This window comes from Lepidochelys olivacea, assembly GCF_965140295.1.
Source record: "Lepidochelys olivacea isolate rLepOli2 genome assembly, chromosome: 19".
Classification (NCBI taxonomy): Eukaryota; Metazoa; Chordata; order Testudines; family Cheloniidae; genus Lepidochelys; species Lepidochelys olivacea.
The window spans coordinates 961503-984787 of NC_140429.1; the positions used below are offsets into that span (position 1 = coordinate 961503).

At 48.5% G+C, this 23285-nt stretch overlaps 1 protein-coding gene across 4 annotated transcripts in view; it reads left to right on the forward strand.

Annotated features, from left to right (window-relative positions):
- Positions 1 to 19023, forward strand: part of INPP5B (inositol polyphosphate-5-phosphatase B) — a 51919-nt gene extending 32896 nt beyond the window's left edge. For all 4 annotated transcript variants that reach the window (XM_084652408.1, XM_084652410.1, XM_084652409.1 and 1 more), the window contains 17 exons: positions 724 to 817; positions 2889 to 3059; positions 3822 to 3923; positions 4329 to 4443; positions 5189 to 5305; positions 6161 to 6348; positions 7754 to 7865; positions 8923 to 9032; positions 11262 to 11397; positions 12101 to 12211; positions 13159 to 13321; positions 13514 to 13749; positions 14950 to 15063; positions 15566 to 15650; positions 17080 to 17207; positions 17460 to 17571; positions 17963 to 19023. In XM_084652408.1, the coding sequence (XP_084508534.1) occupies positions 724 to 817; positions 2889 to 3059; positions 3822 to 3923; positions 4329 to 4443; positions 5189 to 5305; positions 6161 to 6348; positions 7754 to 7865; positions 8923 to 9032; positions 11262 to 11397; positions 12101 to 12211; positions 13159 to 13321; positions 13514 to 13749; positions 14950 to 15063; positions 15566 to 15650; positions 17080 to 17207; positions 17460 to 17571; positions 17963 to 18087 (2219 nt within the window). In that variant the 3' untranslated portion in view covers positions 18088 to 19023. The remainder of the gene's footprint in view (positions 1 to 723; positions 818 to 2888; positions 3060 to 3821; positions 3924 to 4328; positions 4444 to 5188; positions 5306 to 6160; positions 6349 to 7753; positions 7866 to 8922; positions 9033 to 11261; positions 11398 to 12100; positions 12212 to 13158; positions 13322 to 13513; positions 13750 to 14949; positions 15064 to 15565; positions 15651 to 17079; positions 17208 to 17459; positions 17572 to 17962) is intronic.
- Positions 19024 to 23285: the final 4262 nt, after the last annotated feature.

The window sequence follows — 23285 nt, forward strand, 5'->3', positions numbered from 1 at the left end:
GGGTCACACCTAGGGGCAGGGCCGGGAGCTGAGCTGAGGCAAACAGCTGGGGCCCTGGGCACAGGGCCGGGAACTGGAGCCCGAGGCTTGGGGCCAGCAGCCCGGGCTGGGAGCGGAGCCCCAGGGCTGGCAGCCGAGGCCTCGGGTGTGGGGCCAGGAGCAGAGCTGGGTGGTGCTCCCTCCCTGTCTGCTGTGGGGGCTGGCCTGGGCCCCCGCTGTGCCCCCACCCCCGCATGTGCAATAGGAAAAGCAGGTTTTAGTACTCTGGGTAGGAGTCTCTTTTTTTTTTTTTTAAATGTCACTGTTCTGAGTTTTTCAAGCAGATAAATGTTACTTTCCCCATTGGTTCCTTCCCATTTATTATAATACAAAATCCATATAGTAGTCTGTAACTCCCATCTGTATCAAATGGGTTTGGTTTTTTTACTGGTACAGTAATTTGTGTACATATTCTTAAAATCCTCGAACAAAATGTTCCTGTATTTTTTTTCTTTCCTTAGGAGCACTGAACTGTGCTTGTGGGATTATAGCCAGTATTTGGAAAGACCCTTTTAACCTTCTTATCCCATGAGGAATGCAACGCACTTAAAATAAGAGCCTGTTTTTTTTTCTGGGAACATGGGAAAACACTTGGCATACATATTTTCCTTGTATTTATCTCAGCATGTAAGCATTGTATGGCATGTTCCCTTGTTCTGTGTAAAGTTTTTCTTTTTCTTTTAGGAGTTGTTGGGTCTGAAGACATCAAACAGAATGAAAAAAATATCATAGTTAATCATAGCTGGAGCCATAACAGCGATGATAAAGCTACCCCTAGGTACAGTATATCTTAAATCCTCCTTGTCAAAGGAGACTGCGAGATCTGTTGTGCATGGCACCTGTGCTTGTAAGTTCTAATGAAGAATGGAATTGGTGGCTTTGTATATTTGGGTATTTAGCTACTGTCACCCTCCACAGAGCATCACTGCACACTGGTGGCAAATGATGCATCGTGCCAGACAGGATGGGGGAAGTCTGCAGTTATTTATAGCATGTCCAGAATAGTTCTGAGCGGTGCAAACTGCTGACAGTTCATGTGTCCCTGGAGGAGGAAGACACAGTAAAACTTTCTGCCTTGACTTCCTGGTTTTCATGTGGCTGAACTAAGAAGCTATTGTGAAAAAGGCGGCCATGTGGTACACACCAGTGCCACCTGTTGGCCAGCCTATATTTGCAAAGCAAGGGAGCAAATAGTATGCAGCGTTGCTGTAGCTTTGTCGTCCCAGATGTTAGAGAGACCAGGGTAGGGTGACCAGGTGTCCGGTTTTCGACCTGAACACCCAATCGAAAAGGGACCCTGGTGGCTCCAGTCAGCACCGCCGACTGGGCCGTTAAAAGTCTGGTCGGTGGTGCTGTGAAGCTAAGGCAGGCTAGTCCCTACCTGTCCTGACTGGCACCGTGCTGCACCACGGATGCAGCCGGTCCGGCTCCTAGGCGGGGGTGGGGGGAGCGGAGACGGGACAGGACCTCATGCGCTGCCCCCACCCTGAGCACCGGCTGCGCACTGCCATTGGCCGGGAACTGCGGCCAATGGGAGCTGCGGGTGCGAGCAGCGTGCAGAGCCACCCGCTGTGCCTCTGCCTGGAGCCGGACCTGCTGTCCGCTTCCAGGGCGCAGCGCGGTCTGCAGTGCCAGGACAGGCAGGAAGCCTGCCTTTGCCTCCCCGCTGCACCACTGACCAGGAGCTGCTGGAGGTAAGCCCGTGTCCCGGCCCTGACCCCCAACACCCTGCCCTAGCCCTGAGCTCCCCTGCCCAAACCCAGAGCCCCCTCCTGCACCCCAAACCCCTCATCCCTGGCCCTACACCAGAGCCTGTACCCCCAGACAGAGCCCTCACCCCCCGGCACTCCTGCCCCAGCCCAGAGCCCCCTCTCACACTCTGAACCCCTCTGCCCTAGCCTGGAGTCCCCTTCTGCACCCCAAACCGCTTATCCCTGGCCGCACCCCAGAGCCTGCATCCCCAGATGGAGCCCTTACCTCCTCCCACACCCCAACCCCCTGCCCCAGCCCAGTGAAAGTGAATGAGGGTGGGGGAGAGCGAGCTACCGAGGGAGGGGGAATGTAGTGAACGAGGCGCAGGGGAAGGGGGAAGGCAGGGAGCGTGGCCTCTGGGAAGGGGCATGGCTAGGGTGTTTGGTTTTGTGGGATTAGAAAGTTGGCAACCCTAGACAAGGGGGTGAGATAATAGAGCTTGGTTCAATAAAAGATATGACGTCACCCATCTTGTTTTTTTAATAGGAAATAATAGTAATTTTAGTCTATAGGGCATTCCCACTTCTCTGACCTCCCAGATTGCTGCTATATAACATCCCATCTACTAAAACATTATTAAATACATAATATGAAAACCATACAGTACTAAATAATCTCCCCCCTTCCCCACCACCACACAGAGAGGACAGGGAGGGTCCTGTGCAGGGACTGGCCTTGACGGAATGAACAGCTTTCCATTCTCTTGTTAAGGTGGGAAGAGCTGGGTGGAGGCAGGCAGCTGTGGAGAGAGTTTCACCTCCCCACCCCAGTAAGCAGCGATACCATTTAAATTCCATCAGAGACAGGGTGAGTGAGGCACACTCAGACACACAGGCTGCACTGATTTAATGAACTCAGCTTTTAAATCCCTTAAGTTAAACTGGTAGAACACTTGTGTACAAAAGATCGGAGTCCTCTTGAGAAATCTTCATTTCAGCCTTGTTCTGTCACTGTGAAACAGGTTTTCAGTAGTAGAAATTATGTCTCCTTTGCACGATGGGGATTGTTTTTTTCACATCTAAATTGTGTTTTGTTGAGCTTGCTGACACACACACAGTGTATTAGTGTCTTGTTTTGCTTTCTGTTTCTGCTTTCAGGCAGAGTAAATCCGAGATGGATGTAACCAGTGAGATGGTGCAATCCTCTAGAATGATGGTTTCAGGCAAGGCTTGTATCTTATCAGAGCAGAAGTTTGGGCTAAGAGATAATATAGTTAAATCTCAACTGGAACTGAAAGAGGATTCCTACACCTACCTCCAGAATTTCAGGTAACAACTGTCCTTGGGAGTACGATTTTAGGCATAATTGCAAAATAAGTAAATCTCATACATTTTAAAAGGAAAAGGAGTACTTGTGGCACCTTAGAGACTAACAAGAAGTGAGCTGTCGGTCACAAAAGCTTATGCTCAAATAAATTTGTTAGTCTCTAAGGTGCCACAAGTACTCCTTGTCTTTTTGCAGATACAGACTAACACGGCTGCTACTCTGAAACCTCTCATACATTTGTAATTTCACCTGAAATCCCCAGCAATGGGAAATTTTGGAGGAAAATAGACTTTAGCCCCTGCCATCTGGAACAGCCTTTCTGCATCTCTCCTCCATTTACACAGTGGCAGAGGAGCATGCGGTCACATGAACAGCCCCTGCTTAAGCAAACGGCCTTTTTTGTACATCTTATTCATTCCTTGTCTCTTTTCAGAACTCACCTGAAAATGCTGCATCTCCCTTTGCCTTGGATTCTTGTCTCTCCCTTGCTTCTGTTTGTTATTTATCTCTGTAATGGTTTCTGGGAGACTGTTTGTATAAAAGATGATGTTTATATTGAAAACTTGAGTTTGGTTTAAATCTTTTAAAACAAGCCCTTTGTGAATAAAAGAACAAGTGAGAAAATTGTCCCAAACTATTCCCACACAACCCTGCTTGTAGTTCTTTTGTAAAGTAGATACACTCTGTCAAATGCTGCAGGAAAGTTGCTATCACAGGCTTGGATTGCAGCTCTAGGATTTTGTTGAACCTAAGTCTCTTTGCAGATTTTTTATTGGAACGTACAATGTGAATGGCCAGTCACCCAAAGAGAGCCTCCAGCCTTGGCTGAGCCATGATGTTGAGCCTCCGGACGTTTACTGTGTTGGGTGCGTATTTCTTTCCTGCTAGCCCTTCTGGAAACATCTCTGGGTAGCTTGCTGATGAATGTGTTGTGTGTATCTATCCAGCCAAAGCATTGCAAACAAGGGTTTAAAAGCAAAAATATTTGTATTATCTATAGTGGCTCTTATTCCGGAAGTGTTTGTTCTCTCTAGTGGCACAATGTACTTTGGATGCTTTTATGCCACACTGCGGTTAAGTCAATTTAATACTAATGATAATTTACTTTTGCACTTAATGCACTGCTAAAATCAGCATAACTGGATTAGAATTCCAGTTCCAAAATCAATTTATACTTTGTGCACTAAATGTATCTCTTCCCCAGCAGAAAAGGCAGGGAGAGTTAAAACAAGTAAAGTGAATGCATCCATGTGTTCCTCCCTCTGTTACAGCTTCCAGGAGCTCGATCTGAGTAAAGAAGCCTTCTTTTTCAATGACACACCAAAGGAGGAAGAATGGTTCAAAGCTGTAACTGATAGTCTTCACCCAGATGCCAAATACGCAAAGGTACATGTGGCTTGGGGGTGAAGTTAGTTTTGAAACATAAACCAGTTTCCAGTCAGGCATCTTCTCGTGTTTGCTTTCCCCTCGTTTGTCTCCATTGTGTCTGTCTCCTGTAGGTTTTTGCCAGGCTAGCAATGCTCAGTGTGGGTGGTATATAGCACTTCTGTGCAAGGCTCCCAGACATGGTCACACGCTCCTGAGAACGTTCCCATAAGCAATAGTAGTGAGAGCTAAGGACATTTGTGCCTCACGCTGTGGGTTAGAGAGGGGCATAACAGAGCAACCAGGCAAGTAGAGCTCCCTGCTCTGCTGAGATGAATGGATAGAAAGTCTTGGCACTTGCCGACCCCTGCTCAGCAGCAGCACCAAGCAATGAACTGTCCTGTAGTAGGACTTTTGCTTTAATTTTGTTTGAGGTTTGGTACCTACTCCTTAAAATCCTTGCTTTGGCTTTTTCTTCTCACCTCTGATCCAGGCGTGTGCCTTCTCGGGGCTGCCTCTCCCTCATGCAGCGACTGGGGTATTGAGCCACTTGCCCTGAGTAGGGCCAGTTACTCCTGTCCCGTCTGGTGCTGTTGGAGCACCTACCTCTGTGTGCCATGTGTCAGGTGGGTGGCTCCCTAGAAGAACAGTGTTGAAGCATTAATATTTTTGGTTGTTTAGACTTCAAGCTCACAACAGGGTGGGGTAAGGTTTTCCCCTGAGAAACAGTCCTGGCTATTGGTATGCCGTTGACTTTCTCTTTCAGGTTAAGCTTGTACGACTTGTTGGGATAATGCTGCTGTTGTATGTGAAGGCAGACCATGCTCTGAACATCTCTGAGGTGGAAGCTGAGACAGTGGGAACTGGAATCATGGGGAGAATGGTAGGAATGCAGTGTGTGCATGGGCAGGTGGTGGGAGGTTGTCTTTGGGAGGGCCCTGAGTAGCCTGTTCCTCTGGCCCTGAGTCACCATGACTGTTCCTGCAGCTAAAGGAGGCCTGGATGCAGCTGTCTCTCAGGGAGACACAAGGTGCTCCCAGGGCATGAAAGAGTGACACAGAATCTCACCTTTGGTACGTGCCTGATTGCATGTTGTGCTGGACTGACTCTCAAGAGAGTTTGAAATTGGCATGGAAACTGGGCCGGGCTGTATGCATCTGCTCAGAAGAACAGACTTCAGTTCTGCTCCGGTAGATTTCATGAGCTTTTTGAAGATCACGTGGACCACCTCTTTACCCTTGGAACCTACCCTCCAGTAATCCCGCAGATGCTTCATGGTGAGGGAAGTTCTGAGCATGGCCCAAAGCTGCCTTGTCATCTTACAAAATATTCTTTATGGCTTGTGTTGAAAGAGCCAGTTTGTTACTTGGCAGTTTTAATTACTTGCCAAAGCAGCCAACCAGCTTATTCTTAATGGTATAATTTGCTCTCATATGAGCCGTGCCCTGAATTGCAAATTGAATTCCATGCACCCTCCTGCTCTGCTTTGCTGCTGTTTTCATGATGTACTATGCTAATACTTGCTGACCCTCCCACAGTGATGGAAGGGCATGGGCTGGCTCACTCTCTGAGGTTTGTGTATATTCTGCTTAGGGGTTTGCGCCTTTCTCTTTCCCCTGGAGCCAGACTGACTGTGCCAAAATCCTCTGACTTGTCCACTACTGTTACCCCAGTTTAGACATCAGTTCACCTACGGTCCCAGGAAAACTCACAACCAGTCTCTCTTCCTGCCTACTAGGGTAACAAAGGTGGAGTTGCTATACGGTTCAAGTTCCACAACACCAGCGTATGCATTGTGAACTCTCACCTCGCAGCTCATACAGAGGAGTACGAGCGGCGGAACCAGGACTTCAGAGACATCTGCTCTCGGATGCAGTTCTGCCAGTCAGATCCAAACTTGCCACCCCTTACTATAAGCAAACATGAGTATGTTTCCAAGGTCTACATCCATTGGATCACTACAGTTCACTGCTTGGCCTCTGGCTTTGATGGGACAAGTGATGGGCTGTATGAGGGTGGCTGGCTATACTTTCTGGTGTAAGCAATTCCCCAGCAGGAGCTTGAGAGGTGTGGTCGAGTAGTCTGAACACAGGCCATGGAGCCAGGAACTTGTCAGTTCTAGTTCCAGCTTTGAAAATGACTCCCTGTCACTGTCTCACTTTCCCCATTTGTAAAGTGGAGCTAACACATACTTACCTCCCCAGGGGGTTGTGAAGCTTAGGTTTTTTTTCTAGCGTGTTGGAGGATTAAAAGTACTATCAAAGTACTAAGGACTGCTATTGTCTGCTGCTGTCTCTTTTAGATCGATCCCAAAAGTAAATTGTAAGTAAATATCTTGCCTAGTGCATTGTCTTGTAATAAATACTTAGCATTCATGTAGGGCTTTCCTTCCATAGCTGTGATAGCACTTTGTGAGGGTAGGTCGGAATCATTACCCTCATTTTACAAATGGAGGAAGCCGAGGCACAGGACAACAGAGACTTGTCCAAGGTCACACAATTGAGTCCATGGAAGAGCTGGGAATAGTATTTGGGCCACCTGGCTCGCAGTCCTTTACAGTATCACATGCACACATGCCCCTTTTCCAAATACGGATAAACTAAATTGCATTGGAATGTTAAAGGGGATAAAAATTCAGATTTCTCGGCCTCCTGGTTCAACAGGAGCCGGAAGGTGGGAGTTGGGCGGTGGGACTGGCTGGGCAGGAAGCCTGCAGATACAGTCAGGATGCTGTTGCTGTGTCCCTGCTAATAGTGGCCTGGCAGACCTAGCCCCCTACTTCTTTCCTTTATACTAGTGAACCTTGGGAAGCTTGTCCCTGATTAAATGTCCCATTCCAGGGAGTGAAGATGAAGCTAACGTGTCGGATTGGCTCTTGGGTGCTGCAGACACATTAGTTTACTGGGCACTGTGCCTTGCCAAATTGCCCAGTAATATGGGGGCATGTTTTCTTCAGGAGCTCTGAATTTCCTTTATGTGCTTGTATCATGGCAGTGTTAGTAATTAAGCCTTCCTGCAGGCTGCAGACAGAGCTGGATGTTCATGTAGCCCTGCTTGCACGGAGATGCTACAGAACTGCTTGGGATTAGCTGGTTCCTAAACAGGTCAGTGCAGAAAGGAAGGTGTGGTTTCATCAGGCTTCCCCTTCACATTTGGCTGAGGCTGCCTGGTTCTGAGCACTGTCAGCGGGGTGAGATACAGGATGCTGCATGGGGACACAGCAGGCAGGGCACACCTGTAAGAGACCAAGAAGCCCTTCTGGCTGCTTGTAGAGACTACAGTAGCTGACTCTGTCAAACAGGGATTTCACCCTTGTGTGCTGTCCTTACAGTATCATTGTGTGGCTTGGGGACCTCAACTACAGGATAGAGCAGCTGGAGGTGGAAACGATGAAGAAGCACATTGAAAAGGAGGATTTTCAAGCTCTTTATCAACATGACCAGGTACAGACGTGTCCTTCCAGAGGACAGGTGGGCCCACATCCCATTCTCCTAGGAAACTGACTCCTCTTTAGTGGGAGGCTTATGAAACTCTCATTTGCTCTGAAAATCACCTGCACAGCATAGCTAACCCTGGCTATCAGGGTTCGCAGCACCAACATGCATTAGAAGCTGCTGTTGGGTTGGTTTGTTTGATGTCCATGGAATGATCTGAAATGGCTGCTGTCCCGGCACATAAGAGTTTGAGCCAGGAGCAGCGGTCCCTCCCATGGCTCAGTTGGCATCAGCATGCACTTTGTACACCAGGTCATCATCCATCCACTTCCTTAATAGCTGGTTGTGGGGCAGGACACCACAGCCTGGCAGGAGGAAGTCAGCCCTCTGAGGTATTGGATATAAGGGCTGCTCAGAGAGTTAGGTAGTATTGCCCTGGGGAGTGTGAAAGCTGATCCAGTTACACTTCCCTTGATTTGCTTGTCCAGTGTGGTTATCATGAAGGTTATTGTGGTTGCCCAGCCCATCCTCTATGAAGGGTGGGTGTAGGTGTGACTATGCCCATGAATACCTGGGTTCCGTCTCCCACCTGGAAAAATTATAAGTTGTGAAATGCTAATCTCCTAGTACTACTGTGAGGCCTACGAGAAGTGAATCCACAAGACATTTGTGTGCGTATATGCATTTTCACAATGGGCTTGATACAGTAATCCATGGGTGAAAATTCTCTCTGGCCTGTGTTACACAGGAGGTCAGACTAGATAGTTGTAATAGTCCCTCCTGGCCAGGAAATGTAAGACTCTGCATAAAATACTGTTATCACACTTCAAAAGTTCTAACATTAGAAACATTTCCATTCCTGTGTCTATGGAGATTTCCTTCGGAAGCGGCAGCACAAATGATAGATTGTGTGTGCACGGATGGGGGACGTGTGTGTCTGTGTGTAGGCATGCACACACTTTTATTAATTTCCCAGAATATGGTGTCCTTTTTCCCCACTCGGGACTCCAGAAGGACTTGTTTAAACAATCTAAGTTTTTATCTGTTTGGCTTTTTTCCCTACTAGTTGAAGAAGCAGATGGATGAGAAGGCTGTCTTTGGTGGCTTTACAGAGGGAGAGATTACCTTCCAGCCAACCTACAAGTATGACACTGGCTGTGATGACTGGGACACTAGGTATGCCATGGGTACAACCTCAGCTGTCATGTCATTCATGTCCCTTAGCTCCTGTATGTATTGTTTAAGGCAGGAAAAACAAGTCTACAAGACCTTTTAGACCTAACAGACCTGAGGAAGTTAAAGAATTTCTGATTTTTTTTCAAATATTTGTACAGGTTTATATTCCACTTTTGGTGTGTGTGTATACCCAGCGTACTTGGGCTGGAGACTTTTGGTCAGCAATACCCATTGGGGTGGCTCACGCACCCCGAGTGTCCTGGTGCTTACAGCTGAGGGTATAAAGAGTAGGGGCCTCCCCATCATCTCGCAGTTCCTTTTGGCTGCCCATGGCTACCAGTTGGAGCTTGCGGTCATGCCTCACAGCTTACACAGCTCAGCATAGCCTCTTGCTCTCTCTTTCACTTGCCAGTTAAGACAGCTTTCTTAGCCTCAATAACATGTGCTAGGAGAGGAGAGGAGCTGCAGGCTCTGATGGCAGGACCTCCGGGTATGGTTTTCTATAAAGATAAAATTTCATGAAGGCCTCATCTGAAATTGCTATCAGAAGTGGTGTCGGATTTTCATTTAAATCAAATAATAAATCTACTGATATTCTTTCTGCCTGCTCATGAGGAGGAGAAGAGGTTACATGCACTGGACATTTGCAGAGCACTCTTGTTTTATATTGACAGAACAAAGCTGTGTAGCTCCTGTCTGAGTCTTTGTGGCTCACACTGAACGGATGTGAGGACAAGCTCTTTCAGCACAAACATCATCTCATGCATCAGGACTTGTTATGACTTAGCAAATGTGACATCTCCAGCAAGAATTACCGCACATTCTACCAGGGCTTGAGCTACCTCAGAGGGTTTCCTGAGAAAGATTTCAATCATGGAAGCTTGCAGAGCAACTGCATGGTCCTCCATACACACCTTTGCTCACAGTTATGCCATCATCAAAGCATCCAGAGCTGATGCAAACTTTGGAAAGAAAGTCTGTTGCTGTTTCAGTTGACTCCAAGTCTCCACCACCAAAGGGGCATTGCTTGGGTATGACCTAAAATGGAATATACATGGGTATAAGCATGTGAAGAAGAAGGAACAATTACTTACCTGTACAGTAGCTGTGGTTTTTCGAGGTATGCTGTACAAATATATATTCCATGACCCTGCCTTTGATCCCTGCTACTTCTGATAACGGCAAGATTCCGGTGCAAAGGAACGGGTGGGGGGCCCCGCCCTGCCCTTCATGCATTCTTTTGAAGATTCGAGGATACTCAAGGTATGTGCATCATCCCAGTGGGTACTGCTGACCAAAAGTATCTGGCTGGAATGCTCTGGACGTGCAAATATCCTAAAGTGGAATGTGTGTACAGTCTCGAAGAATCACAGTTACTGTACAGGAGAATAACTGTTTCTTTGAGTCCAGTGCCAAGGTAAATGTCCCAGACTCTCTTCCTTGGACACATTTTGGAAGACTTGGAATCCCATCACTAGGTTTGTGGGCACTTGTGCTGCCCCCTCTACTCTGACTCTGATGTTTGCTGGATTTTCCCTACCCCCTGCCAGGAATAAACCCTTTGATCTCCTTAGTTTTGAAGCTTCTTCCAATGTATCACTTCCTTCCTTTTCAAACAGAATTTTTGGAGATCTTTTATTTGCTGATGCCCAGTAGAATCCTTCCTGGCTTGGCTTGACTTGTCACAAAGAGTGCTTTCTTTACTGCAGATACCTATGTGCATCCCTCAAAAGACTACTGGGTGAATATTTTCTTCATGTATTGCCCAGCCATTCTGTACCATGCTGTTCTGGCTGAATTGTAGATTCTGGCTGCAAGGGTCAGAATGTTTGATTCTGCTCAACAGTGTTAAAGGAGAAATTTTAAGAGGAAAATTCAATTTTACAACTGGGAGTTTTCTTGCTTTTTCCAAAGTCCCTCCAGTCTGAAGCAATTCAGGATAGTCTCTAAATGCTGCTTCTTGTATAGTGTCGAGGGGGAAAAAAACCTGCTCCTCTTAAGAAGAACAAAGGTGAATGATGGTACAGAAATACGTAGACAGACACACCCACCCTCTGGAGCTCTGCACAGAGAATGGGTTGGAAACAAGCTGCAGGTCCTGGTAGAGCACTGGCTAACCCTCTGCCACGGGAGAGATGCCTGTTCCTGGCAAAGCTCTTCTCTGCCTTGCACTGTTACTGCCCCTAGACTGTCTTCTGGGAAAGCTTTAATTGTGGCTTCCCATTTTAGTGAGAAGTGCCGTGCCCCAGCGTGGTGTGATCGGATCCTCTGGAAAGGGAAGAATATTTGTCAGCTGAGCTATCGTAGCCACATGGCTTTGAAAACCAGTGACCATAAGCCAGTGAGCTCCATTTTTGACATTGAGGTAGGTGCACCGTGATTCATAGTAGTAACAGTGCTAACCCTCTCCCTAAGGTAGTCACAGTGGCTGTACTGATTCCTTCTCTTCCCTCATAAGCTGTTGCTCTGGGTTTGTGCTTCCCCTAGCTTGGCCCTGATAACAATGCCCTGAAATGGGACCGTTGTTCTCAGTAAAACACAGATGTGACCCCGAGCCTGTTGCTCCTGGCAACATACAGTTGAGCTCATCCATGAGCAGAAATAGGTAGTTGTTCATGAATGTTCCCTTACACTTTGTTTCCTGCTTTTTACCTCTTTCCCTGGAAACCTGCAGCGTTTACATCAGCTGACAGGAGTGTAATTCGCTGCCAGGCTTTAACAAGCTGATCCCAATGCAGGCTGGCTGATTTTATCTGCTAGGTAGAGCAGCCTCCCACAAAGCCAGAAGCCTGCCCAGCAGTGGGCAAATGTTGGGTCAGAGACACTGGCCCATTTTATTCACGTTAGACGCTTTCCTGCATTGAATGAATTCTTTGGTAAAGGCTGGAAACTGGTTCCATTTTAACTTGCTTTTGGTAATAAATCTGCAGTAATTTTCCATGTGTTTTACCTGCGCTTCTGATTCCAGCCTTCTTTAAAATCAGGTTGCTCCATATGTTTCAAGACTATTACAATTCTCCTGCAGAGACACAGTAAATGCCCATTGGTGAGGTGTGTCCCCCTTTCAGGTGAAGGTTGTGAATGAGGAGCTCTACCGAAAAGCCTTTGAGGAAATAGTGCGCTCATTGGATAAAATGGAGAATGCCAGCATCCCGTCGGTGATCCTTTCCCAGACGGAGGTAGGACATGTTCCCATACTTTCCCTCCCAGGGCCATCAGCTCAAGGCAGAAATGAATTCTAGAACCAAGAGGTAGTCTAGTATAATTGTGAGCACCGGGGGCTGCGAGTCAGGACTTGTAGGGTCTATTCCTGGGAAATTTAAGATAGAGGAATAAGCATGGAACTGGCGATCAGGAGCTCCTTAGTTCTAATCCTGGGTTTGCCACAGAGTCATGGTGAGGCCCAAAGCAAGTCACTATCCCGTTCGGCCTCCCTTTGCCCCTCCGTAAATGAGAATGAGAGTCCTAACTCAGGCCTGCTAAAGGACTCTGGGATCCAGGATGTAAAGCAGTTGGTATCAGTGAGTGCGAAGTAGAATGCTCATTATTTTGTTTAGTGACTTATAAAATTCTGCGGCTTGCACAGATGTTCCATAGCTGCTGGGAACGGGTACTTTCCATTCAAAAACCCAAACAGTATGCCACCCTCCGTGCCCCAGTTGAGTAGTGCAGGGTGGAATAACTGTATCCCTCACTTTAACTTGTTCTTAAAAACATAAAACCTAATAAACCCTGAACTGCTGAGATGTCTGGAGAAGGTCCACTACGTGAATGTCTCTGCTTGGAGTGCTGGATACCAGAAAATGTATTCAACTGGAGCATTTAGGTCCCCCTGTGTAGATCTAGCTTCAGTGGAGTTACACCAGCAATGAATTGGTCCCATAAGGCTGATTGGCACAGATGACCTGGGTTCCTAGGAAATACAGCCTTGGCAGGTCACATTTAATGTCAGGAGCTGGGTGTTTAATGTTCAGGCATGGCAGATATTTCATTAACTAATTATTAAGTAGCTGAGGCACATAGATGTTCTAGGGGAAGGACCTTTCCCTTCTCTTTGAGGAAGTTGCTGGCTGTGGGTGGTGATGGAGAAGCAAGAGATGGCGACACTGGCAATATTTGTTCCTAGTTCTTCTTCAAGGATGTGAAATACATGCAGCTGCAGGTGGAGACCTTTACTATCCGTAATGGACAAGTGCCTTGCCAATTTGAATTCATCAGCAAACTGGATGAATACACCTACTGCAAAGAGTGGCTGATTGCAAACCCCAGTAAGGGCTTCCTGTTACCAGGTGACTGACTCTTCCAGAAGATTCTGCTTCTAACTATTCATCCCATATTAATAAACCGGTATCTGACTTGTTCCACTTTGTTCTCCTTTCTGTTTGGAGTCTGTCATGGCCACTGTATTAATCTGCCATTTGATAGGACTTGTCGGTTTCATGACTGTATTTACTGAGCATGTGTTTATTTTCTTCCTGCAGATTCTGAAATGACTATCGAATTGGAACTGTTTGTTAATAAATCAACAGCTACATGTTTGAACTCCGGAGAAGAGAAACTCGAAGACATTCTGATTTTGCACCTTGACAGGGGGAAGGATTATTTCCTGTCTGTGACAGGAAATTACCTGCCCAGCTGCTTTGGGTCTCCGATCCAGACACTGTGTTACATGAGAGAACCTATCCGGGACATGTCGGCAGAGTCCATTCGAGAACTGGTATGTTAATGAGTGAGCTGAAGATCTTTGGGAAGCGTGCCTTTCCAAGCCTAGTAGAACCCCCCCACCCTCTATTCGGCATTGGTGAGGCCTCATCTGGAGTACTGTGTCCAGTTTTGGGCCCCACACTACAAGAAGGATGTGGAAAAATTGGAAAGAGTCCAGCGGAGGGCAACAAAAATGATTAGGGGCTGGAGCACATGACTTATGAGGAGAGGCTGAGGGAGCTGGGATTGTTTAGCCTGCAGAAGAGAAGAATGAGGGGGGATTTGATAGCTGCTTTCAACTATCTGAAAGAGGATTCCAAAGAGGATGGATCTAGACTGTTCTCAATGGTAGCAGATGACAGAACAAGGAGTAATGGTCTCAAGTTGCAGTGGAGGAGGTTTAGGTTGGATATTAGGAAAAACTTTTTCACTAGGAGGGTGGTGAAGCACTGGAATGGGTTATCCAGGGAGGTGAAGGAGTCTCCTTCCTTAGAAGTTTTTAAGGTTAGGCTTGACAAAGTCCTGGCTGGGATGACTTAGTTGGGGATTGGTCCTGCTTTGAGCAGGGGGTGGGACTAGATGACCTCCTGAGGTCCCTTCCAACCCTAATATTCTATGATTCTCTGAACCCTCACTCAGTGCCAGGCTATTAAACCTCAAGCTGCCCCCTCTTCCCATAGTGTTAATGAGCATTCTCCCAGTTTCCTTTTATTACTATTATGGGGTTTATCTCCAATAATCACATTGACACCACCTGTTCCCTTAACCCCAGAAGGGGCTAGCTTGGTTGATGCAACTTATTTTCTCTAGCAGTGTTTTCACAATCACCTGGGCTCTTTGAGCTAACTGAGTTCCATGCAGAATGTTAAAAAATGGTGTTAAAGATCCCACGGCACTTTTCCTATGAGTAGAGATCTACCTCAGTGTCCGAGGACTTCTCCTCACTGGTGTGCATTTGGTGCCCATTTGTTATTTCATTTAGGTGGCGCGGTATTGGAAATCTGTGTATTTTTGTGTGTGTGCATGCGTATGTGAAGCAGTTTGCCATCCTTTCAGGTGGAGGTACTATGTAAGTGTTTATGCTGTATTAGTCTATACTCAGACCAGTTGGTGAGGCTGCCCTACTCCGTAATGTTCCTTAACGCTAACACCCCTGTCTCTCACTCTTAGTGCTTTGCAGAGTTAAATAAGAGTCTGGCTTGCTCCTTTGCAGACCCTGCTGCCGCTACAGATGAGTGATGACATTTTTCGGGATGAGAAGCCCCTGGACATCCCCAAAGAGCTGTGGATGATGGTGGATCATCTGTACCGCAATGCTTCCCAGCAGGTAGGCAATGTCTGCATTTGAGAAACCGCCCTCTGTTCTGCCAGACACTTAGCTGAGTTTTGAAGAACATCATGGAAATTAACAGCTTTTGTTGATGCTAGCAGCGTGGACATTAGCCAGAAGTGGGAAGAGTCCCTTCTCACAAGTGTAAGGAGATATAAAGGAGACTTGTGTGACAAGAGGCACGAGCCCCTTGAATACACTGATCGTGAAGGACACTGATTTTGTGTAAAGATCCAAGTAATGCATGTCAACAGCTGTTTCCTTTGTTCCTGCTTTGTTTCATACTGCAATACAGTAACCTGGGCTAGAACGGTTGACAATATGGTACGTATTGATATGCACCAGTCTGGAGAGACTTTCATGGCACCCCTTGTACACCTATTGTGGGGTCTCTGGGTAAAGTATGGGTCACACGTGGTTACAGTAAATAGCATTGTAACAGATTATTCTGTTTGTTTCCCTCTCTGTGAGTCTAACGTCTGTGATTTTTCTGTTGCAGGAAGACCTGTTTCAGCAGCCAGGCCTAAGATCTGAATTTGAGCAGATCCGAGACTGCTTGGATACGGCAATGCTTGATACACTCCGTATCCTTTGGAACTAATGTTCAGTGAGGCTGATTTGTGTATCCTGTGCTAGAACCACTTTACACTTGGAGCCTCAAGCAGCCCTGGGGGCTCCATTACATTTTAGTGTCCCTTGTACTCTGATAACTGAGATGTGTTTCTTTAGCACTGATTGTATCAAGTCACAATGTGTCTGCCAGGTCTTTGCTAAATGGATCAATGGTCAGTGCAGGATGACCAAGCTTGCTTGGGGCCACCCCAATACTAGAGTGAATTCCTTCAGGAATTAAGGCCCATCCCAAACCTTCCCACCTTGCTCAAAGTGCAAGGCATGCTTCTTTGACCTTGTCTTCTCTCATGTAAACATATAGCAATATGTGTATATATAAAATATAGATTATCCAAAACAAAACACTCCACTGCACACGTCTTCCCCTGTGGAAAGGAGGAGAGAACAAACACATGACAAAGGTTAGTCACGTTGCTTAATATAGTTCTGGAAGGTGTTCAGATCCTAGAGAGACTAGCGTGGTGTAAGAACATGAATAGAATAGTGACTGGTAAATGACAGGTATAAATGGTCCCAGTGTTTGCTATGTGGAATCAGTCGGGATAGTACAAACTCTACCAGTAGAGCCCTGCAAATCCGCGGGTATCTGCTTTATATCGGGGGACCATTTTTGCAGATAGCGCAGATGCAGATACAAATTTTGTATCCGCGCAGGGCTCTGACAGTAAGAGCGGGCAGGCAGCTGTGAGAAACAGCAGTGCAGACCCTCCACCTGCCCTGGGAGAGGCCTGGGGGGCAGGGACACAGACCTGGGGCTGCTCAGGCTCCCCGCCCAAGGCAGATGGAGGGTCCACCGTAGCTGCCCACAGCTGCCCACCTGGCTCTTACCATGGTCGAGCTGTGGCTCTGAGCCGTCCCCCTGGCTGGAACTGGAAACCCGCGCTGGCAGGCCAGAGGAAGGGGGGCGTGGCTCGGAGCCGCAGCTCAGCCATGGTAAGAGCCAGGCGGGCAACTGTGGGGAGCCACAGTGGACCCTCCCCCTGCCCACGGTGCAGGGCAGAGGGGGGCTGAGAGAAGCTCCTGGCCATGTCCCCACCCCCCAGGCTCCCTGCCCAGCTGAGGGCAGGGGGAGGGTCCGTGACTTCGCACGGGCTCCCCCCAGCAGCCCGTGCAGCTCTCCCTGACTGGGCTCTGGCAGGGGGGTGCCTCGGAACCTCAGCCCGGCCACAGTAAGTAGAGTCCTGCAAATCCTCGGCTACCCACAGACAATTTTTGCAGATTGGATGCCAATATACATTTTAGTATCTGCGCAGGCTCTATCTACCAGCTATGAACATGTGTGGAAGTTGTGCTGAGGTCTCACCACTGATTAAAAGTTCAGCAGAGATGCTAACAAACCAGATCACTGCACTACCTTTTCTTTAACCATCATTGGGTCAGTCGGCAGCAACCATTCAGTAGCTGAGGCCCTGCTGTTGTTCCTGGAAAGCCTGCCAGAGCCTGTTATCTGCTACGGCCTCTACAACAACTGCTTGCATTATGCCAACGATTACACATTGAGCAGCCAGGTAATGCAGGCCCTGCTGCAGAGGGTTAACATAATGCCTTAAATGAACATTGAGTCTGAGTGTTCTGTGCCAAGCAGATAACGGGCTCAAACCCAAATGAGCGTATAGTCTCATGGCTCTAGAAGGTACCTAGCACTGGGGCTCCTGGTTTTTATTATGTATCATTAAGGCTTGTATAATTGTATCGATGCTTTGAGCTTCTAGTCAATCTCTTGGTGGTTTTTCACAGTACAGTTCTTGCTTTCTTTCCAGGTTGTCTCCATGCTGCCCATATGCCATAAAAATGTGTTTAACTATCTGATGGCGTTTTTACGGGAACTACTGAAAAATTCAGGGAAAAACCACTTGGATGTGAATATTCTCGGTAAGGTGAACAAAGTGACCAGCCTTCTCTGTGGGGACTTGTAGTAGTTCATATAACAAGCCATGTGTTTCTCTGAAATGACTGCATTAGTGGTCCCTTGCTGTCTGCTATTTCTGGTGTCTGGTATGTAACCTGGCAGGAATCAGACTTCGGCCAGGAACGCAGAAAATAAGGCATTGTCACACCAAAAATCACTCTCTTTTGGCATGTAGAACTTTAAAAAAGTGCTGCTGAAAAAAGGAAAAATTGTGATGGCCGACTTCGAACTACCCGCTCCTCCTCCTCTCCCACCCATCCCCAAGTGGAACCCAAGTGCTCCCCAGTTTTCTTTTGCGGGGAATTATCATTGACATCTGGCTATTGACTGGCTTTTATTGTGTCTTTTATGCAGCTAGTATATTTGGTGGCTTGTTGCTGCGACCTCCTCCCCAACATCCTAACCCTGATGTAACTGAGAAGAGGAAGGCTCAGCAATTCATCCAGCAGTTCCTCTTGAGAGAAGGCAACTCACCATGAATTCTAGATGCAGCTAATTTGTTTTTTAGATGAAGCTATCAAGTTACTGTAAAAATACTTTTGTACCGAGCGTAGCACCTTCAGAATGTTACAGTATTTTATTCAGAGTACAATCTGTTGATATTAAATACAGATCAGACATGTAGAACCAGTTATCACTGTATTAAGTTGTAAAGAATATTGAATTTCTAAATAAGTTTTATAAGACACAGAGCACTGACATTTTATACTGTATTTTAATTATTTAACTTGTATTAAAACCTCAATGTTAAGGTTCCTTTTATTTAAATAAGAATAGCCATCTTAAAAAGAAAAGGAGGACTTGTGGCACCTTAGAGACTAACAAATTTATTTGAGCATAAGCTTTCGTGAGCTACAGCTCACTTCATCGGATGCATTCTTAGTGCACTTTCTCAGCCTGCCTTTCAGCCTCTTTCCCTGTTGGCTGGTCTGGGTGTTTGGTCTGTTCATTTTAATCAAATCCCATCCATTAAAAAGCATGAAGCAGTGGGAGAAATGAGCTACAGAACAGGAATTCCCAGGTCTCTTGCTAGCATTGCACAAACTGATCAGTAGAGTGCACTGAAGAGCCTTGCTTTGGGTTTGTTCAGAGGTCACGCAATCAGGTGAATGAGAAGAAATTTAACAATTTTATATCTAGATGAAGAGACTGTGAAAATACTATTATCCAGACCTATGTAGATCAGCTCATTTGCTGAAGATGTTTGCTATTTGTTATCAGGGCAGTGACTGATAGCCAGCATAATGTGAGATGGTTCTGTGGTAACTAAGAATATTGGGTCGATGAAATTACAGTATTGATGAATTGTTTAGCTTTGCAAATTCTGTTTTAAACATTGTATTCCATCATATTGTACAGAGTGGCAACTTTTTCTATAATTTAATTATATTTTGATGCTATAATCCTGTTAACAATAGCTACAGTGAGTGTTTGTCCCACTTCCTCCTCTCTGGGTAGAGCTGCAGTCTGTGGTCTGTCACTTGGCTTCCCGGTTTTGCTGTGGTTTTGGGGGTTAAAGCGCTCTCAGCCTTACTTTTTTCCCCTACTAGATACATTTCCTTTTCTCTCTTGTTAGTTTGAGGAATTCCTGGTCTTTTACACCTGTGTCTCCATCAATCCCATCAACAGTTAGGAGTAAAAACCTTCCCTCTCACCTGTCTAGTTCCACTAAACCAGTGATTCTCAACCCATGGGCTGCTTGTGGCCCAGTCAGCACCCAGCTGCAGCCCATGTGACATCGTCAGAGTCATACAGGTAGTATATATATTGTGTAGATATGGCCCACATAACATACAGAGAGCTTCATATGTGGCTCATAATGGTAAATAGGTTGGAACCTCCCCACAGTCATACTCTATACTGCGTATGGACAGCTCTAGCCTGTGAGGAAAAACTACAAGCCATTTGAAGATCTTACGTAAGGATTGCAACATCTCTCCTGGTTCCTGCTCCTTTAGCAGAACACATGGATTCTTGCTCTATGTTCTCTTTTAGCTATAATCCTCTCTCCCTTCCCTGACCTGAAATCAAGATTGGCAGTGAAGCTGGTGTTAGAGGGAACTGCTAGCCTGCAGAAACAGCCTGGCACTTGCCCACAGAAAGAGTGGTTGCTTTATCACCTTTGTGCTATGTTCAGCCTGTGCCAACCTGGAAACCTTAACTATTTCTACCACCTATTTTCGGTGTTTGTCATGCCAAGAGGAACTGCCGACATTCACTAGCTAACAATATTTCAAAGTCCTTTTATTTTATTTTTTAAAAGCCCCATCCTGGGTCAGTTTGTGTGTCTAAATAGTACCTCTACCACCTACATGAAATTATTTGGGCTGACAGCAGTGGGGTTGCACAGGGGCAGCTTCTAAACTTCTAAAACGTAGTTAAGTTCCCAGATCTCTACAGTATGCTCATACTGAACTGCACAAACCCCGTCATTTCTTGGTTCAGTCACCATCTCAGATCACAGGTGAGGAGAATAAGTTCTAGCTCAGACTGACACACAAGAGCATGCGTATAGCCATGGTTCATGTGAGGGAATTTGGCTGGTCGTCCAGCATCACATGAATTGAGACAGCTGAATAAGGGCCTGAGTAGGTTAGTGTGGCCTGCAATGTGCAGAAGGTCAGACTAGATCAGTGGTCTCCAACCTTTATACATCCAAGATCATTTTTTGAATCTAAGGGCAACTCAGGATCTACCCCACCCCTTCCCCAAAGCCCTGCCCCACTCACTCCATCCCCCTTCCTCTCCCCCACCCTCACTCACTTTCACTGGGCTGGGGCAGGAGTTTGGGAGGGGGTGCGGGCTCTGGGCTGGGGCCAAGGGGTTTGCAGTGTGAGAGGGGGCTCTGGGCTAAGCCAAGGGCAGGGGGTTGGGTTTAGGAGGGAGTGAGGGGTGAAAGCTCTAGGAGAGAGTTTGGGTGCAGGAGGGGGCTCTGGGCTGGGGCAGAGTGTTGGGGTGCAGGAGAGGTATGGGGTGCTGGTTCTGGGAGGGGACTTAGAGATGGGGGTTGGGGTGTGGCCTCCCGCCGGGCAGCACTTACCTCCGGTGGCTCCCGGTTAGCAGCGGGAGCAGTGAGGCAAAGGCAGGCTCCCTGCCTACACTGCCTCTACACCGCTCCCGGCAGGGGCCAACGTGCCCCTGTGGCCCCTGGGGTGGGGGGGCACATGGCTCCGCGTGCTTCCCCCTCTCAGCAAGCACCGCCCCTGCAACTCTCCCAGCCAATGGGAGCTGCGGGGGCGGTACTTGCAGACAGGAGTAGCACGTGTGGAGGGAGACCCTTGCCCCTGGGGCCCTGCGGCTACAGTGGCCACTTCCGGGAGCGGTGTGGGCCAGGGTAGCCTTCGTGGCAGCCACACTGTGCTGCCACCGGAGATCGCCATCGACTGGGAGATCCTCTAGGATCGACATCGCGATGGAGCGGTTGGTGACCACTGGACTAGATGATCACAGTGGTCCCTTCTGACAGAGTCTATGAGAAAGCAGTCTCAGTAGATATCTTTGGTAGCATTCCCTGAAGGTTAAATAAGAACCTGGTGAGCAGAGCCAAGAAGCACAAGGTAGCACTGAGATGAAAGCTGGGTGGTGCAGTGGTCTGAGGCACCACGGAAGGTCGCATAGGGCTCACTGCTGGGACCCATCCAGGTAATAGCTATGGCTTGAAAGAGAACATAAAACATTATGCAAATGTTTATGGCTGACACAAGTGATTGGAGGACATGGATTTCCCAAGGATCCACAGAGGCCGTGGAGACAGGCAGAACAGCAGAGGGTAGGGAGTGCTAGGACAAAGCTGGTGCCATGCGTCAGGAGTTAAGCACGGTCCCCAGAGGCATGCTGTTGTACGTTGCCCTGGCTCTTGGGCAGCACTGGAGTGTCAAATAATTAGATGTGTTCATCATTACCAGCCATAAAAGGTCAGCACTCCAGTCTGTGCAAGTGCAGTAAGAATTAACACCCCTTCACCTGCCTCTGGAAGAGCTCAAGCCATGTCACAAGCATGAAAAAACTGCCCTTCCCACCGTGCCTTAGAAGGTGGGCATGTGTCACAGCCCATTTTTCTCCTTGGCAGCTAGGTACCCTCATCATCTTGCTACACGTAAAGGCGGCTGAACTATTGCCTCCCTCCTGGTTTGGGGTGCCAGGCGTTTTTTTCGATCGGAACGCCTGGTCGAAAAGGGACCCTGGCGGCTCAAGCTTGTCACTGCCGACTGGGCCATTAAAAGTCTGGTCCATGGTGCAACGGGGGCTCGGGGCTAAGGCAGGCTCCCTGCCTGCCCTAGCTCCATGCGGCTCCTGGAAGTGGGTGCTAGGTCCCTGCAACTCCTAGACACATGGGTGGCCAGGGAGGCTCCGTGCGGGCTGGCTCCGCATTTCCCATTGGCTGGGAACTGTGATCAGTGGGAGCTGTGGGGTCAGTTCCTGGGGGTGTGCGGAGCCTTCCGGCCACTCATGCGTCTAGGGGCTGCAGGGACCTGGCGGCCACTTCCTGGGAGCCACGGTACGCGCCGCTGGGACCCCACACCCCGAACACTCTCCTGCACCCCAACCCCCTGCCCCAGGCCGGAGTCCCCTCCCGCACCCCTCCTCATCCCCGGTCCCACCCCAGAGCCCGCACCTGCAGCTGGAGTACTCACCCCCCTCCTGCACCCCAGTCCCCTGCCCCAGCCTGGTGAAAGTGAGTGAGGGTGGGGGAGAGCGAGTGACTGAGGGAGGGGGGATGGAGATGGCAGGGGTGGGGCCTTGTGGAAGAGGCAGGACAGGGGTGTTCAGTTTTGTGCGTTAGAAAGTTGGCAGTCCTACTCCTGGCGTCACTGTGATGCCTGAGCACTTACTGTCTCCGAGGCGGTGACCTGAGGCAGTGACCCGAAGAGTGGTACGTGGTTAAAACACAGAAGTGGGTTATCGCCCCAAACTAAACACCAGATTCCCTGAACGAGAGGAGGGTAAATGTTACCCTCCATGTCCTGACTGGACTGACCCAGTCCCAGGACACACCTGTGAGGAGTTGTAGCCCTGCTGCCCCCTTAACAGGCACCAGGTTCAAAACAAGCAAAAGGAAGTATTTCTTCACACCAGGCACAGTCAACCTGTGGAACTCCTTGCCAGAGGATGTTGTGAAGGCCAAGACCATAACAAGCTTCAAAAAAGAGCTAGATAAGTTCATGGAGGACAGGTCCACCAATGGCTACTAGCCAGGATGGGCAGGGAGGGGGTCCCCGGCCTGTGTTCGCCAGAGGCTGGGGATGGGCGACGGGGTGGATCCCTCGGTGAGCCCCTGCTCCGTTCGCTCCCTCTGGGCCCCGGCACTGGCCGCTCTCGGCCGGCAGGACTCTGGGCTGGATGGACCTTTGGGCTGACCCCCTCTGCTCTGTGGCCCGGCCCGGCCCGGCCCGGCCTGCCCCTGGGCACAGGGTGGCTGCTGCCCAGCCCTCAGCCGGCTCCCCCTCACACAGGTCCCAGCTGGCCCCGCCCCACGGCACCCCTGCTGGCCCCGCCCTTTCACACGAGGCCCCGCCCCCTCCTGGCCACGCCCCCTCAGTCCCACAGCCTCCCCCTGTCAGCGTGAGGCCACGCCCTCTCGACGGCCCCGGAGCTCCCGCCCCTCAGCCCCCACCCCGGCCACCTCCTCCTCGCGGGCGGGGCCGGAAGGGGCGGGTCTCGGCGTGCTGCGCGAGTG